Source organism: Narcine bancroftii, chromosome 2 (genome assembly GCF_036971445.1).
Source record: "Narcine bancroftii isolate sNarBan1 chromosome 2, sNarBan1.hap1, whole genome shotgun sequence".
NCBI classification, from domain to species: Eukaryota; Metazoa; Chordata; class Chondrichthyes; order Torpediniformes; family Narcinidae; genus Narcine; species Narcine bancroftii.
This window is the reverse complement of record NC_091470.1, coordinates 109,426,999-109,443,552: the sequence shown is the minus strand read 5'-3', so window position 1 is coordinate 109,443,552 and position 16,554 is coordinate 109,426,999. Positions and strand designations below refer to the sequence as shown.

The following is a 16,554-nucleotide window of genomic DNA, read 5'->3' as shown; positions in this document are numbered from 1 at the left end:
GCAGTGAGGGTGGCCCAGGCTGCGGCAAGGAATGCTGGGGTAGACCAGGCCCGTGGCGGGGCAAGATCAGGGGGGCCTTACTAGAGCTCAGTCTTGGGACCAGATGGAAATGAATCCACTACTGGTGAGTTTATTTACTCACTCACTCTGCTTGTGTATTTACCAGATTTTCACCATATTTTGCTGTACAGCAAACAATTCAATTATTTTTTTCCTTCAATTAATCCATTTGAGGAAAGAATCCCACCTCCTTCATCTGGAGAGAAGGCCTTTACTGCTTCAACTGACCTCTGAGTCCTCAGCTATCTGATACCTCCTCACTCCACCCTTGAACCATAGACTCTCCAACAAAACTGATGTGTGTTTCCACTTCATTGCTTCCAATCTAGGGTGGGGGGTGGGGGGGGGGGGTATTGGATGGAGTTTCCTCTAATCATTAGGTAAAAGGTACCTTCCCAGATCACCCATCCCCTGCCAACTCATTCTTTAGCAAGAAGAGCTAATATTTCAGCTGAGTGAAACATGAAAGTCTGCAGGCGCTGTGATTGAAGGTAAAACACACAGAAATGCCTGAGGGGCTCAGCTGGTCTCGCAGTGTCCACAGAAGGGCTCAGGCCCGAAATGTTGGTAATATCTGTTTACCTTCTCAGGACGCTGAGAGACTGGCTGAGATCCTCCAACGTTTCTGTAGTACAAGCAGTCCTCAGGTTACAAATGAGTTCTGTTACCTGGTCCGTCCATAAGCCGAATTTGTACATAAAGGCGGAAAAGGTATTTAGCGTTCGTGAGGTAACATTATGACCTCTGAGTTCGGGCACAATTATACGCACATGTGAATTTGGGAACTGCCTGTTCATAAGTACGAGTTGTTCATAACCTGGACGTTCATAACCCGGGGACTGTCTTTATTTCAATTGTCCCTATTATGTCCACAGCACCTCAATGGGACTCAGTTTAGACGACTCTATGTGAAGGGTTTGAACTACTCAGTGCATGTCAGCAGAGATCAGGCTTTTGGGTAGCAGTAGCATAAAAAAGAGCTTCATCACACAAAAGAGGACATATTAAAGCTAATAACTCAATGCACAATAAACCACAGTCCGCGGTACATGCAACAAACTGCAGGTTTAAAATGACCGTGATAGCTCTGATTTGCCACTTTTTCCTTCAGATGTACAGATGTGAACAAATGCACAAGGAGAGGAAAAAAATGGGTTCGTTTCCTCATCTGTATAATTCAGCTTTTCCAGTGGAATTCATGCCAATTCCACAGTTATGAGAATGGTCAAACCCCAGGAAACCAGCCGATGAGGGAATGACCCTAATTTCTACAGGTGTACCGTGGAGAGCATTCTGGCTGGTTGCATCACTGTCTGGTAGGACAAGAAAAGGTTGTTATCTCGGCCTGTGACATCAAAGGCATCCACAAGAGGCAGTGTCTTAAGTAAGTAGCCTCTATCCTCAAAGACCCCCACCATGTCCTCTTCACACTCCTACCATCGGGGAGGAAGGTAGAGGAGCTTGAAGCCAAAGACCCAGCAGAACAAAAACAGACTCTTCCTCTCTGCGTCAGATCTCTGAATGGACAATGAACCACAGCCACTAACATACTTTCTCTTAATTTGAACTTATTTATCTTCAAATGTAATTTTATAGCAGTATTTGCACTGTACTGCTGCCACAAAACAACAAATTTCATGAAATGTCCCATGATAAATTATGAAATTCTGAAGTAAAAGATTTCATCAATTAAATAATACATCAAATGATCCCAACACACAACTCAAGATCATTGACACTGCTTCGAAAATATACGTACAAGAGGAAACATGTCGGAGGGAGATAGATCAGCTCATTGGGCAGATGCACCACAACATTAGCAAAACCAAGGAGCTGACTGTCGACTTCAGGAGGGGGAAGCCAAACGATCACAAACCAATTCTCATTGAGGGGTCAACAATGGAAAGGGCCAAGAACTTCAAATTCCTGGGTGTCAACATTTTAAATTATATATATATATTTTTTTTTTTTAAATTTGTACATTCAGCAGATTAACAAGCCATTTCATCCCACGAGCCCGTGGAGCCCAATTTATACCCAATTAACCTATACCCCTCGGTACGTTTCAATCGTTGGAAGGAAACCGGAACCCCCGGGGAAAACTCATGCAGACATGGGGAGAATATACAAACTCCTGACAGCAAGGAATTCAAACCGCGGTCTCAATTGCTGGCGCTGTAAAGGCATTGCGCAACTGCTATGCCAACTGCACTGCCCAACTCTGAAGATCTATCCTGTGGCCTCCACATCAAGAAATCTCGCCAACGGCTATACTTGGTGAGGAGTTTGAGGAGTTTCGGTGTGTCACCAAAGACTCTCGGAAACTTCTACAGGTGTACCGTGGAGAGCATTCTGGCTGTTTGCATCACTCTCTGGTACGGAGGTGCCAATGTTCAGGACAGGAAAAGACTACAGAGTTATGAACTCGGCCAGTGCCATCATTGACACCATCGAGGACATCACAAGAGATGGTGTCTGAAGAAAGCAGCTTCTATCCTAAAAGACCCCACCACCCAGGGCATGCTCTCTTCACACTGCTGCCATCAGGAAGAAGGTACGGGAGCCTGAAGACGAGCACCCAGTGGCCCAAGGACAGCTTCTTCCCCTCTGCCCTTGGATTCCTAAATGGACAATAGACCTCAGATGCTACCTCACTTCTCTTCTTTTGAACTAATTTTTTGAAATAATTTACTGCAATATTTGAACTGTGACATTGGTGCAAAACAAGAAATTTCATGACATGTTCAAGACACTAAATTCTGATTCTCTGCAACTAATAACTCAAATTGAATGGAAAATCAATTGTGCAGAGGATACAGAGAGTCTGCAGAGAGATAAAGTGAATGGGCAAGGGTCTGGCAGATGGAGTATAATATTGCAATGTGAGGTTATCCACTTTGGAAGGAAAAATGGAAGATCAGATTATTATTTAAATGGCAAGCGATTGCAACAGGCTGCCATGCAGAAGGACTTGGGAGGGCTGGTGCATGAATCGCAAAAGGTTGTTTTGCAGGTACAGCAGGTTATCAGGAATGTTGGCCTTCATTGCTGGAGGGATCGAATATTAGAGCAGGAAGGTTATCCTCCAACTGTACAAGGTCCTGGTGAAGCCACGTCTGGAGGACTGCATGCAGTTCTGGCCTCCTTACGTGAGAAAGGAGGTACTGACTTTGGAGGCAGTGCAAGGAGGTTCCTCAGGTTGATTCCAGAGATGAAAGGGTTAGCCTATGAGGAGAGATCGAGTCATCTGGGACTGTGCTCACTGGAATTTAGAAGAATGAGAGGGGATCTTATAGAAACACCAAATTATGAAAGGCACAGATGAGAAAGACGTGGGTTAAGTTGTTTCCATTGGCAGGGGACTCCGAAACGAGGGGACATAGCCTCAAGATTCAGGGCGGAGATTCGGAGGAAGTTCTTTTCCTACTCCTTGCTCCGATTCCTGATGTTATCATTCATAGCCTAGAGAAGTTTATTTTGTTTTTATGGAATCAAGTTCAATTTGAATCATATTTCAAGTTTTAGGCAAATAAATACAAAATGACAGTTTAAGTTTATTTAGTTTTATCCCCAAGAGCGGTTTAGTTGTATGTTGGACTGCAGCAACATCTTTGAAGATTTGATGCTGAGAACATTCAGTCTTTTGTTTTATTTTGCAGTGCTTTGAATCAACATTGGTTTTAAAATATAGAATTGCGATCTAAAACATTGCTGATTAAAAGGTTAAAAAATAATCATGTACAGTTTGGCACTGTACCGAAAGATTTAACCCTTTGCATTCCAGCCATTTTTACAATGTATACTGTGGACTGGGTCCGTGGGTAAACTTCAGTATGAACCAGGTGATGCATGGGTATTAAAACAGTCCCAGAAAACCAGGATACGGAGAATATGAACTTGTTGGTCATTCCTGAAAATAGGGACACAAGAGTCCAAAAGGTTACGCATTGGATCGCTAGTGGTGAATGCAATGACTTTTTGGAGGGCAATTCTCATGTAGCTGGTCCTTTCCCCAACTCCATGTGTAGGCTGGATGGCTGAGAGTAAACTGTATAATGAAGTTACTTAGCTGTAAATGACACCACTGCTTAATCCATGTTGAACCTAGCAATCATAGAAAATTACAATTTAAAAGACGTAAATATTTTTGTTCTGCATATACAATACTTCCATCACAAAGGCATTTTAGACCTACATTAGACAAACAAATAGGGATCTATTTATTTCGACATCTTTCTTTTGCAATTCCAGGCAAAAGTAATTAGACTGGAAGAAAAAGATAATTGCAAGTTAATGAGCAGCTTTCAAACGTGAAATGATGTGATGATGAGTTTATTACTCGAGTATGATGTGAAAAAGCATTGAAACTCTGATATTAAAATACAGTATCGTCTGTAATATTCAACACCATGTAAAAGTCTATGGGGACGGGGTACTGAACTTTAAGATCAGCCATGATCTCGTTGAATGGCGGAGCAGGCTCAAAGGGTCGAATTACCTACGCCTGCTCCTATCTTCTATGTTTCTATGTTTTAAAAGTCGACCCCCTATTTTAGCCCCAAAATCTGGTATTTGTGAGGGTGCTGAGGTCAAGAAGCGCTCCCGATGGGCTTTAAACACTGAAGGCTTCAGAGGTTTGGTCCTGGAGCTGATAACAGGAATACAGAGGTTTTGGAAAGAGCATCGTACATTGTGATTAGTTCTGATTGCCTCATTATAGGAAAGGTATGGAAGCTATGGAGAGGATGCAGAGGAGATTTACTGGGTTTTGCTTAGATTGGAGAACATGTCTTATGAGGCAAAGGTTAACTGGGGTTTTCTCTTTGGAACGAAGGAGGATGAGAGGAGATTTAATAGAGGTCGACAAGATTATGAGAGGCATCAAAAGAGTAGACAGTCAGCACCTTTTCCCAGGGCGAGAGAAGAGGACATCTGAACAAGGCTTAGAGGAGACGACAGGGATATTTTTATTTATTATATGCACGGACAGTGGTGAGTGCCTGGAGTGCAGTGCCAGGGGTGGTGGTGGAGGTTGGTACAATAGGGGCCTCTCCGACATGCATGTGGATGCAAGATAAATCGAGGTTTATGGGTGTGAGGTAGGGAAAGGTTAGTTTGTTAAGTAGGTTCCAATAGGTCAGCACAATACGGTGGGCTGAAGGGTCCTTAATGTTCTAAAATATTCACCAGAAAGTTGCCTGGATTAATGGGTATGAACAACAAGGACAAACCTGGGTAGCTTCAGAGGCCAAGAGGAGATAATAAAATTATGAAAGGCATAGACAAAGTGAGCAGTCAGAATCTTTTCCTTATGGTAAAACATTGAAATACTGGAGCACACGGGCTTAAGATGAGGACTTGGCTGCAGGTCGGTGGAATGAAGCAGAAAAATGGTTCGGCACAGACGAGAAGGGCCAAAGGGGCCTGATTCTGTGCTGTAATGCTTTATGAAAGGAAGAGGAAGCTTTTCAGTACAGAGTGCTTGATGCTTGCAACGGATTATGGGGGAAGCAGGTACAATTGTAATATTTAAGACACTTCAGGATGGACACAGGAAAATGCAAGGAATAGAGGGACATGGTTCACATGTCTGTTGACTACTGAGCCCTAATCCAACAAGACATCTGGACTCCTTGCCCCTACCAGTATTCAGTCTTTATTCTGATGCCTTCCTGTTCTTTGCTTCTACCTTGAAGAAGGGCTCAGGCTCGAAACTTTGGTAATACAGGTTGTACCTCTTTAACCTGGCGATATTGGGACCTGGCCATTGCCGGACCACATAAATTGACCTTGAAGGGAACATATCAAAAGCTTAAAACAGGAATTAATACTGTGGGGCAGCATGGTTGGTTTAGCGGTAAGTGCAACACCTCTACAGCGCTAGTGATCAGGACCGGGGTTGGAGTCCCATGCTGTAAGGCACTAATGGCGGCAGATTCAAATGTGCCAGACCATGGGAGTAGCTGGGCCACAGAGCACCGGATAAGAGAGGTACAGCGAGTATTTCTTTACCTTCTATGGATGTTGCAAGACTGGCCGAGATTCCCCAGCATTTCTGTGTGTTTTAACACACCTTAGCAGGCAGCTTGCAATTTTGTGATCACAATGTTTTATGCAGTAGGGTATAAAAGCTCACAGAGTTTTTAAACTTCATATCCAATCCCACTTCTCTTGCTTAGAGAACACCAAGACCAAAACTGCTCTGGACGAGATCAGTTTGCACCAAGGATCAATTTCTGTGTTTATAGAATTAATTTTGAAAGAGAATTAGGGAGTTAAATCTTGCATTAGAAAGACCAGATGTAAAGACATTGTGGTTTTTCTGGGGATCTAAAGAATGATTGACTTCCAGAAGGGACGTTTGGTTGTTTGTCCATGCATGTAAATCTTTAATCACTGAGAGTGAAGGAAATCTGTCTCAGGAGAAGCTGACACAAGTACTGCTTGTTTTTAAAAAAATTGTTCATGCTTTTTTTGCAAAACTCCGTGATTTTCGGCCCTTTCAACACATGCCAGATTGGCGGTCAGCCTTGGTACCAGGCCAGAACTGGTGTTGCTATGCTGGATCCTGGCCAAGTCATGTGAACAAAGCTGAGGACTATTGCATGCTTTCCAAGTAACAACTTTCCTACATGTGGAGCCTCTTCCTCCCACTGCCCTCCTCTTACCCCTTTCTTCTGACGTTTGAAAGGAACGGTGGCAGCCCTCTCTTGGTCAAGCCTTTCAGAATTGAAGACAGAGAGGAAATGAAGACAGAGAGCTCTTCGTCTGCTGCCTTTCCCCTCTCACTGGCTCTCCGGACACCAGTTTTCACTTACAGAAGTGGGAAGAACACCCAGAAAAGGACTTAACAACCCTTAAAGGCTTGTTTCATAATGTATAGTTCCACGACTCCAATTCGAAATAATTTAAATTTTGACATACAGCTTGGCAACAGGCCTTTCTGGCCCACAACCAATGCTGCGCAAATATACCCAATTGGCCTAAAAGCCCAGTGCGCTTTTGAACAGTGAGAGGAAACCCACGCAGACACAGGGAGAACATGCAATCTTCTTAAGGAGAGCATGGGATTTATTTAGGAAATCAGGGATATAGGTTAAGCAGGGGCAGCTAAACCACGGCTCATGAGCCACATGCGGCTCTTTGACGAGTAATGTCTTCTTCTTTGGCTTGGCTTCGCGGACGAAGATTTATGGAGGGGGTAAAAAGTCCACGTCAGCTGCAGGCTCGTTTGTGGCTGACCAGTCCGATGCGGGACAGGCAGACACGATTGCAGCGGTTGCAAGGGAAAATTGGTTGGTTGGGGTTGGGTGTTGGGTTTTTCCTCCTTTGCCTTTTGTCAGTGAGGTGGGCTCTGCGGTCTTCTTCAAAGGAGGCTGCTGCCCGCCAAACTGTGAGGCGCCAAGATGCACGGTTTGAGGCGTTATCAGCCCACTGGCGGTGGTCAATGTGGCAGGCACCAAGAGATTTCTTTAGGCAGTCCTTGTACCTTTTCTTTGGTGCACCTCTGTCACGGTGGCCAGTGGAGAGCTCGCCATATAATACGATCTTGGGAAGGCGATGGTCCTCCATTCTGGAGACGTGACCCATCCAGCGCAGCTGGATCTTCAGCAGCGTGGACTCGATGCTGTCGACCTCTGCCATCTCGAGTACCTCGACGTTAGGGGTGTGAGCGCTCCAATGGATGTTGAGGATGGAGCGGAGACAACGCTGGTGGAAGCGTTCTAGGAGCCGTAGGTGGTGCCGGTAGAGGACCCATGATTCGGAGCCGAACAGGAGTGTGGGTATGACAACGGCTCTGTATACGCTTATCTTTGTGAGGTTTTTCAGTTGGTTGTTTTTCCAGACTCTTTTGTGTAGTCTTCCAAAGGCGCTATTTGCCTTGGCGAGTCTGTTGTCTATCTCATTGTCGATCCTTGCATCTGATGAAATGGTGCAGCCGAGATAGGTAAACTGGTTGACCGTTTTGAGTTTTGTGTGCCCGATGGAGATGTGGGGGGGCTGGTAGTCATGGTGGGGAGCTGGCTGATGGAGGACCTCAGTACTTTGTGGAAATGCATTGTCAGGGGCAGGAATTGTACAACCCGGTGCTTCACGGGGGTAGCGCTAGTGGGCATGGCTTCCGATTGCTTAATGGTTGCGTCTCTCAAACACCTGAAGTTTATCACAGGTGGCTCTTGCATTAAGAAAGTTTGGCCACCCCTGGGGAGGTGTGGAAACTGACCCACCATCCGGCCCACCATCAGCAATACGCTTGCACCAATCCAACACTAAACCCATTTTATTCTCTCCACATTCTCGTCAACTACCATCGGATTCCACCACTTATGTGCACCCAGGGGTCATTTACAATAGCTAACCAACACATCTTTGATTGTGGGCAAAAATCAGAGCGCTTGAGTGCAGAGCCAAAAGGGGGCTCTGCCATAAAAATCAGCTGTGATCTTAGTGGACGGCAGTGTGCACTTTTGCATGCATCCATTTCTCATGTTTCTGGAGATAACAACCATCCTGAGCACAGGACATCACGCAAAAAGCAAGAAGGGAGTGACTGGTTAATGTGCATTTTGGTATAATTGTTTGAAGAATACTGAGAACTCGGCAACCAAGTAGAAAAGGGGTGGCATGGTGGGCGTTGTGGTTAGAATAACGCTTTTGTATCGTGTTCTCCTGGTGTCTGTGTGGGATTTCCCCAAGGATTTCCTCCCACCGTTTGAGGGCAGGTTAATTGGGTGTAAATTGGGCGGCACGGACTCGTGGCCTATAACCGTGCTCTATGTCTACATTCAAAAATTAAAATTCTGTGAGTTGATCTTTGACATCCACTTGATCTAAAATAATCAGAGCATTTCCACTGAAGAACATGCTTAAAGTCCCATGACCTAGTGACTTCGTAATAGGTGTGTAACCAAGCAACCATACAAATACAATTATAGACACTTACTACTTGTAGGAAATGAAGCAAACATTTCAGCCTACTTGATTTGTAACTTCCTGTTATCAAATACCCCTTCTTTCCCACACAAGTTTGTCAATTGGATCTCGTTCAGCTGTTGATCACCTTTTGTGTGGCAATTCTAAATCTGTCCCACAGCTATCTCTAACCCAGTAAATTTTGTGTTTTTAAAAGGTCACATTAAGTGCATTGAATCAAACCAATTGGATCCTAGGATTGCACAGACCTCTTGGAGGTAAATTCAACCCTCATAAAAGGCATGGAACATCAGCACATGAGACAGAGAGCTGCAGGACCTCATGTGGTGATATCATTTGTGCAAACCAATGTGCTGGTGAAAAGGATTTTTTCCCCAGCTTTCCGATTAACACCATGATTCACTGTGCCGTTAAGTGAACAAATAAATCTGCACGATTTGTTAGTGTGTTATGTTGGGAAGCAATGCTTTCTGGATTTGTCTCTCCTCAAGTCCTTCCTGAATTCTCAGAAATGATGCGCGAGCCCTGAGAGACGCTTTTATCAAAAGAGCGAGCTGACTTACTTCTCACTAAAGATGAACCAAAGTGACTGCGAGATACCAGTCAGCCAAGGGGACTGGGTTAGGGCGGAAAGGTTAGCGCAATGCTGTTACAGTGCCAGAGATCGGGACTGGGGTTTAAACCCCATGCTGTCTGTAGGGAGTTTGTACGTTGGCCCCGTCTGCGAGCGTTTTCCCCAGGAGCTCCGGTTTCCACCCACCCTTCGAAAAGCACCAGGGATTGTAGATAACTGGGCCTGTATGTCTAAATTTAAATTGAAAATCTTTTGATTCCCCTGTAACGTTCAAGAAGTGCGATCCTTCGTTAGGGTCAATTTAGGACCTGAAGTGACTCTACTTGGACTCACTGAAAGGAGAAACTATTCCATGAAGGAAATGTATACGTTTATTTCTAGAATGTGCTTTTTATTGATGAGTGAGAGCCAGGTTTGCATAAATCTAGGGTGAAATGTGAGTCAGACCTAGACACAACAACTCTGGTCAGATCTATGTGAGGGACATAATTTTCTCCATTGACTGTACCTCACCCCACAGAAATTATACCAACATAAACCTGAATGATCAGAGATGTGTTTTAGGTGTGGTGTAGAGGTTGGTTCCTTTTTACATTCTACCTGACTTTGCAGGAAGGTGAGGCCCTTCTGGCATGACCTCTGTGGTGCCCTAACTAAAATCATGGGAGCCACCTTTCCAACAGACCCTGAGCTTTGCCTCTGGGAAACTTTACTGCAGTGGGTAGATCACTAACTAATTCTCAAATTAAATTCGCAGAAATTGCCTTGTGTGTGGTCAGGAAATGCCGAGTGGTAACACCGAAGTCTGACTCCCATCTACTCATAGATAGGTGGTTTCCAGAGATGAGCAGCAACATCCCACTTGAAAAGGTCACAGGAAGGGATAAAATGCCTTCCTAAAAAATCTGGCTGCCTTATTTAGAGCATATAGGTACCTCACTGGCACTGATGTAGGGTCATGATCGCTACTGACCAGCCAGAAGACCTCTGTAAAGATTTTAACCCTGTGGGATTATCGTGACTCGATATGTTTTACTGTATGCACGGACAATGGGATGTCTTTTTTTCTTTTTCTTAGTTCTTTCTCTGTTTAATAATACGTGTAGAGGAGAGCAGATGGATGGAGGGATTCTCTTGATGTTTTACATTTGGTATGATAGTTAAATATATTAAAATGGTAAATGAAATATTTTCAAAAAAAAGGTGGGGACATTATCTGATGATTAATTCTATTCTCAAGCCAGCATCAAGAGGCCGCTCTTTGGTGGACCCTGCTTAAGCTCCAGCGATTCCGGTTCAATCCTGACCTATGCTGCTTTATGTACGCAGTCCGCCACGCTCATCACTGACGGGGGACTCTTCCTGAGGCTCCCAATATCTCCCACCTACCAGAGAGGAGATGCAGGGGGTTTGCAAAATTGATGGGAATGAGGGCAGAATGTATCTCAGGGAAATGTAATAGAATGGGCGAGCTGTCATTGGCGAGAGCAGCCGCTTTGTAAGAGGCCAAGTGATATTTGTGACATGAAGGAAGTTTAAAGAGGATTTGGGTTATGATGCTCTTGATGCCTAAATTGGCTGCTACGTTTCCTAAATTACAGCAGTCATTACATTTCATGCTATTTCACAGGCATTAAAATCAATGTGAGAAATCGTAATGCTGTGGCAATCTCTCCATCTTCCTTTTCTCTCTAACTAGATTAGACCGATGACCATTCATAGAACATTACATTATAGAGCAGTTAGGGCCCTTTTGCCCTCAATGTAGTGCCAACCTCTATATTCCAACCAAAAAATACTAAACCCTTCTGTAGCCCTCTATTTTCCTTCCATCCCTGTCCCAAATGCTTCAGCTTCCACCCTGGTAAGACCTTCCAAGCACCCACAACTCTGTGTTTATAAAGAAAGCACCTTGACCCTGACGTCGACGCCCCCCCCCCCTTCACTTTGTGCAGATGTCCTCTAGTGTTTGCTACTCCTGCCCAGGTGGTGGGGGGGGGGGGGGGGGGGGGAGTGCTGTCTACCCACCATATCTATACCTCAATACGTTCAACAATGCCCGCTGTGATTCGGAGGTGCTGCACACATGCAATCTGTTTTCAAGAGGATGAGGCTGAACCAACAAGCGAGTCAGATGATGTACGAAGGTGTGGCTGGTGTGTCATTGCAAGGAACCAGCTGTCTCATTCAGACACAAGATAAACTGCACTGTGTCAATAGTCCAGAGATATTGAGATCATTTCTCTCTGCACCTTCATCTCAGGAAAGATAGATAATCTCCAGATATCATATAGGGAGAAGTGACATGGAGAAAATCCTAACCTATTCACTTGGCACCCTAGAATATAAACAGATTCTTTCCTCTTTATTCAGGAATTATGCATAATAAAGCATGTAGAAAATCACAAGTCTGATCCAGGAAAAATTCTTCAACATTGGCGAGGTTTGAAGGCTGAAGGAGCTGTGCTGTTCCAGAAGGAAAGACATGTGTGAAGGAGAGATGCCTAGGAAAAGTGCATGGGTAATTAAAAGGCGTCAAAGCACATGAATGCCGCAGGAACTCAGCCGGTCTCGCAGCAGCCATAGGAGGTAAAGATGCGTTACCGATGTTTTGGGCCTGAGCCCTTCTCAAGGTGTAAGCGTGAATTAAAGGCTGGGGGAAGAACAAGAGGAGGAGGAGTCCAGAGGAAAGGTGATTTTGGCTCTGTGAAAGGAGATAGAGAGCGAGAGAAAGTGAGCAGGCTAGAGGAAAGGAGACGGGGAAGAAGATTGGGGGGGAGGGGTGCAATTCTAATAAAACCAGAGAAACAGCGTTCCTCCAGCATTTGTCAATTTTGTCCACTTGAACATGACCCTTTGTTAAAGTCCACCTGAGATTGCTCCAAAACAAACATGAACACTGTTGGAAAAACAAACTCTTAATCACTTTGCAAAGTGTGAGAACTCTGTGACAGCAAGAAGCTCATCCATGAGCTGCTAACTTACTACAAAGGAGGCACTGTCTCATGACTTACAAAATCATCTAATATATAGTTTCTGCAACATTCGAAGGAGCTGCTCCCTTATAAGTACATGTTCCTTAAATTCTTGCGGGATTCGTCATTTAGTCTCGCAACACTCTACCAAACAAGGAGCTTCTTATCAGCTCCCACGCTGATAACAAGAAAGGAATATCATCCAAAAATGCAGCCTCACTTTTTCCTTCCAGTTGCTATTTGAAACTTAGTTTTCATTATATTTTAAAATCCACTTTCTCACCTTTGCTCCAAAACAAGTGTTTTTTAAAAAAAAATGTTATTTATTAATCATGATAATTCATGCAATAAAAATACAAAAATAACAAGTAATACATACATGATATTTTTACCCATTACAACCCCCCCCATCCCCTCCCAACCACCCCAAAAGAAAAGGAAGAAAAGAAGAGGAAAGAAAGAAGAGATGATCAATTAACATAACATTCTCTGATTATATGCAATGGTTCGGAGCAACACCATCAATGCATGAGAAAAAGATTGACTGCATATATTCCAAATATGGGCTCCTGGTTTTAACAAAAAAAAAATTAATTATTATGTAAATTATACATTATCTTTTCCAATGGAATACAAGATCTCATCTCCAAATGCCATCGCTGAATACTCAAATTAGTCTCATTTTTCCATGTAATTGCTACACATTTTCTAGCCACAGCTAGAGCCAATCTCAAAAAAGCAATTTGAAATTTATTTAATTTTAACTCCAAGCTCAATTTCTTACTATACCCCAATAAAAATACCAAACTATTAAATGTAATTTTCAATTTAAAAACAGCTTCTAAATGTTCCTTAAATCTACCCAAAAAGGTTTCACCGTCTTACATAACCAAGTGGAATATAAAAAAAGAACCATCTTCCTTATGACATCTGAAACATAAATCAGAAGAGAACTTCTATTTCCTTAATTTCTCCAGAGGTAAGTACAACTGAAGAAGAAAATTATAATTAACCAATCTATACCTTACATTTACAATTTCAGCCATACTGTCCTCACACAAGTTCATCCAATCAGCCTGAGAAATAGATATGGACAAATCTTGTTCCCATTTCAATTTAGATTTATAAAAATCAGGCTTAAGCATTTTATTCTGCAGTAAAGCATACATCTCAGATATAAATCCTTTCTTGCCACCATCAGTAAGTAAAATTTCAAATTTAGGCCACCGAGGTAGCCGTAACATATGCCCAAAATTATCCAACAAAAGTGCTTTAACTTGATAGTAAGAGAAAAGAGTATTGGGAGATATTTCATATTTCTCTTTCATTCTTCGAAACAAAATAAAATATCCCGCTTTCTACCAGTTTAATTCCTTTCTGTTCCAACAACTTCATTATTAAGTGTAAAAGGAAAAAGCTTATTTTGAAACAAAGGAGTCTTAGCTGGAATTTTACCTTCAATTTCATTCCTTTTATTCTATAATTCCATTAAATGTTTCAACACAGGCAAATTATAATTATTTAATAACTGAGAATTCCATCTATAAATAAACTGATCCATCCTCTTCTCGCCAATCCGAGATGATTCAATATTAGCCCATATCAAATCTTTATCCACTTCAAATATCCTGTTAATAATTTTCAACTGTGCTGATTCATAACAATTCTGAGAATTCGAAAGTTACAACCCTCCTAATGCAGACTTTCAAGTTAGTTTCTGTAATGACACCCTCGCCATTTTACCTTTCCACAAAAACTTCCTCACCAAAGCATTCAGATCTTTAAAAATGTTTTTGCCAAAACAAGTGTTGATGTGAAAGATGATTTCAACACCCCTCCCCCAACGGCAGATCATCAAAAGTAAGGTTTTATAAGTGAAAGTGTTTTACTCACGCAGTGGACGGTTTTGATGGTGACGAAACTGGAAATGAAGCTAAGACCATCGTTCATGCTGACCTGCAAAAACACCTTCCTGAAAGAAAAGATATTACATTAACCTCATGATGGGATCCAAGAAAATAAAATGCACACTTACTTTTATTTAGCAAGTTTTTTAAAAAAACCTCATTTATTCCTTTATGGAACGTGAGCAAGACTGATGACAATAATATTAATGGTCTGTCCCAAGTTGCATGTGAACAAACTGTGACAGAATATATAGAGGTGTTTGGGAGATAAATTGGGAAAGTTTGTTCAAGCTGGTCACACACAAACACAGAATTTTTGCAGGAGGTTTTGCAAGACTCACAGACTGTCATTTGCAAAAGGCAACAAATGTAACAACAGGCAGTAGCAGCTTTGTCTGGAAAAAAGAATTTACTGTCTGGAAGGTCATGTGATCTTTGCGGACAGAGAGCAGAAAAAACTCTCAGAGTTTGAAGGTGTGTGTGTGTGAGAGAGAGAGAGAGAGAGAGAGAGAGAGAGAGACACACACACACATAAACACCGGTTCCAGAGGGACAAGCTGGCAAATTTTGGAAGATGGCCTGGTCAAAGGAGAGGACTGGCTGGTGTTTCCCTTGGAATAGGAGAAACAGAAAGGAACTCTGTAGTGACCTGAAAGAAAGAGGTTATAATCTGGAGAACGCTGAAGGGGGAAAGTTTCACCGGCAAGACACTAGAGTGGCTGATTAAAAAGGAATCAGCTGTAGATGACCTGGAACAAAAAAACTCTCTCTGAAAACCAATAAAAAACCTTCTGAGTGGTAACCATTTACCTGTTAAGCATTAAAGCCTGGTGAACTTTATTAATGTTAACTTCTGTGCCCAGTACAAGAATTGCCTGCAACCAGTAAGATTGGACTGTGCACCAAAAAACTTTGCTGAACTCACACATGTGCGCTTAGCATTAGAAGGGGGTTCAAGTAGGTGAAGTGAGTCAATAGAGATGTTAAAGTTTTATTCTATTTTCATGTTCAAAGATAATTAAAAGCAACTTTTGTTTTAGCCACCCTTTGTCGTGGTGCATATCCTTGATGCTGGGTTTTGGGGTCCTCTGGACTCGTAACAGAACCATCATTTTCCTGCTGAAGGTTTTCCATCACTTTATTACGCAGCAATTCCTGAGTTAAGGCTGAATGCTGGGGAATGAACTGACATATTTCTATGTCTTCGAGCTCTGCAACACAGAAATTGGCCCTACTGGTCCGCACCAATCCCATTTGGCTTGCCTTTGGTCCCTGTCCCTTTGGAATTGTCCAAATGACTCTTGAATTTAATTGAGAGATATAGACACATAGCACGGTCCTTTCAGCCCACGAGCCCGTGCCGCCAAATTACATGAAATTGGCCAACAACTCCCTGTGAGTTTTTGAGGGTGGGAGGAAACCGGAGCCCCTGGAGGAAATACGCAGACATATAACCATAACCATACAACCATTTACGGAGCGGACATGGAGAGAATGTTCAAATTCCTTACAGACCACGTGAGTTTCGAATCCAGGCCGCTGACTCTGTTACAGCATTGTACTAACAGTGCCAAATGTGGGGGAGCATGCAGGACATGGTGCCTTTCATGTACTTGCTGGCTCGGTCCATCTTTGTAAATCATGGCTTTGGGAGGTATGAGATGCAAGTAAATGTAGTGTGTTTGGTAGGTGATACATCCTGCAGCCATGGTAATCTTGTGGGGAAGGAAATAATTGGTGGTTTGGGGGCTAAACAAATGGGTGTATTTGTTTTGAGCTTGTTCAGTGATGCTTTGTATAAAAGATTTGTATTGAGGCAGAGAAGAGTCCAAATTGGCATAAAATATCCGTGGAGTTATGAAAGAGGGTCTTCGGTGACCCACCAAATCTCCTCACAAAGTATAGTTGCTGGTGAGCCTTCTTCGTGAATATGTCAACATGGAGGCTCCAGCAAAGATCCTCAGACATGTTGACACCCAGGAATTTGAAGTTCTTGACCCTCTCCACTGCTGACCACTCAATGAGGACTGGTTCATGTTCTCCTGGTTTCCTCCTGAAATCCACAATCAGCTCCTTGGTTCTGCTAACATTGGGCACAAAGTTG

The 16,554-nt window shown here is 43.0% G+C and overlaps 1 protein-coding gene across 1 annotated transcript in view; it reads right to left on the bottom strand.

The window, feature by feature from the left end:
• Window positions 1-16,554, bottom strand: part of LOC138754140 (anthrax toxin receptor 1-like) — a 190,676-nt gene that overhangs the window by 100,631 nt on the left and 73,491 nt on the right. The window contains exon 11 of the mRNA XM_069917999.1: window positions 14,437-14,515. Coding sequence (XP_069774100.1) covers window positions 14,437-14,515 — 79 coding nt within the window. The remainder of the gene's footprint in view (window positions 1-14,436; window positions 14,516-16,554) is intronic.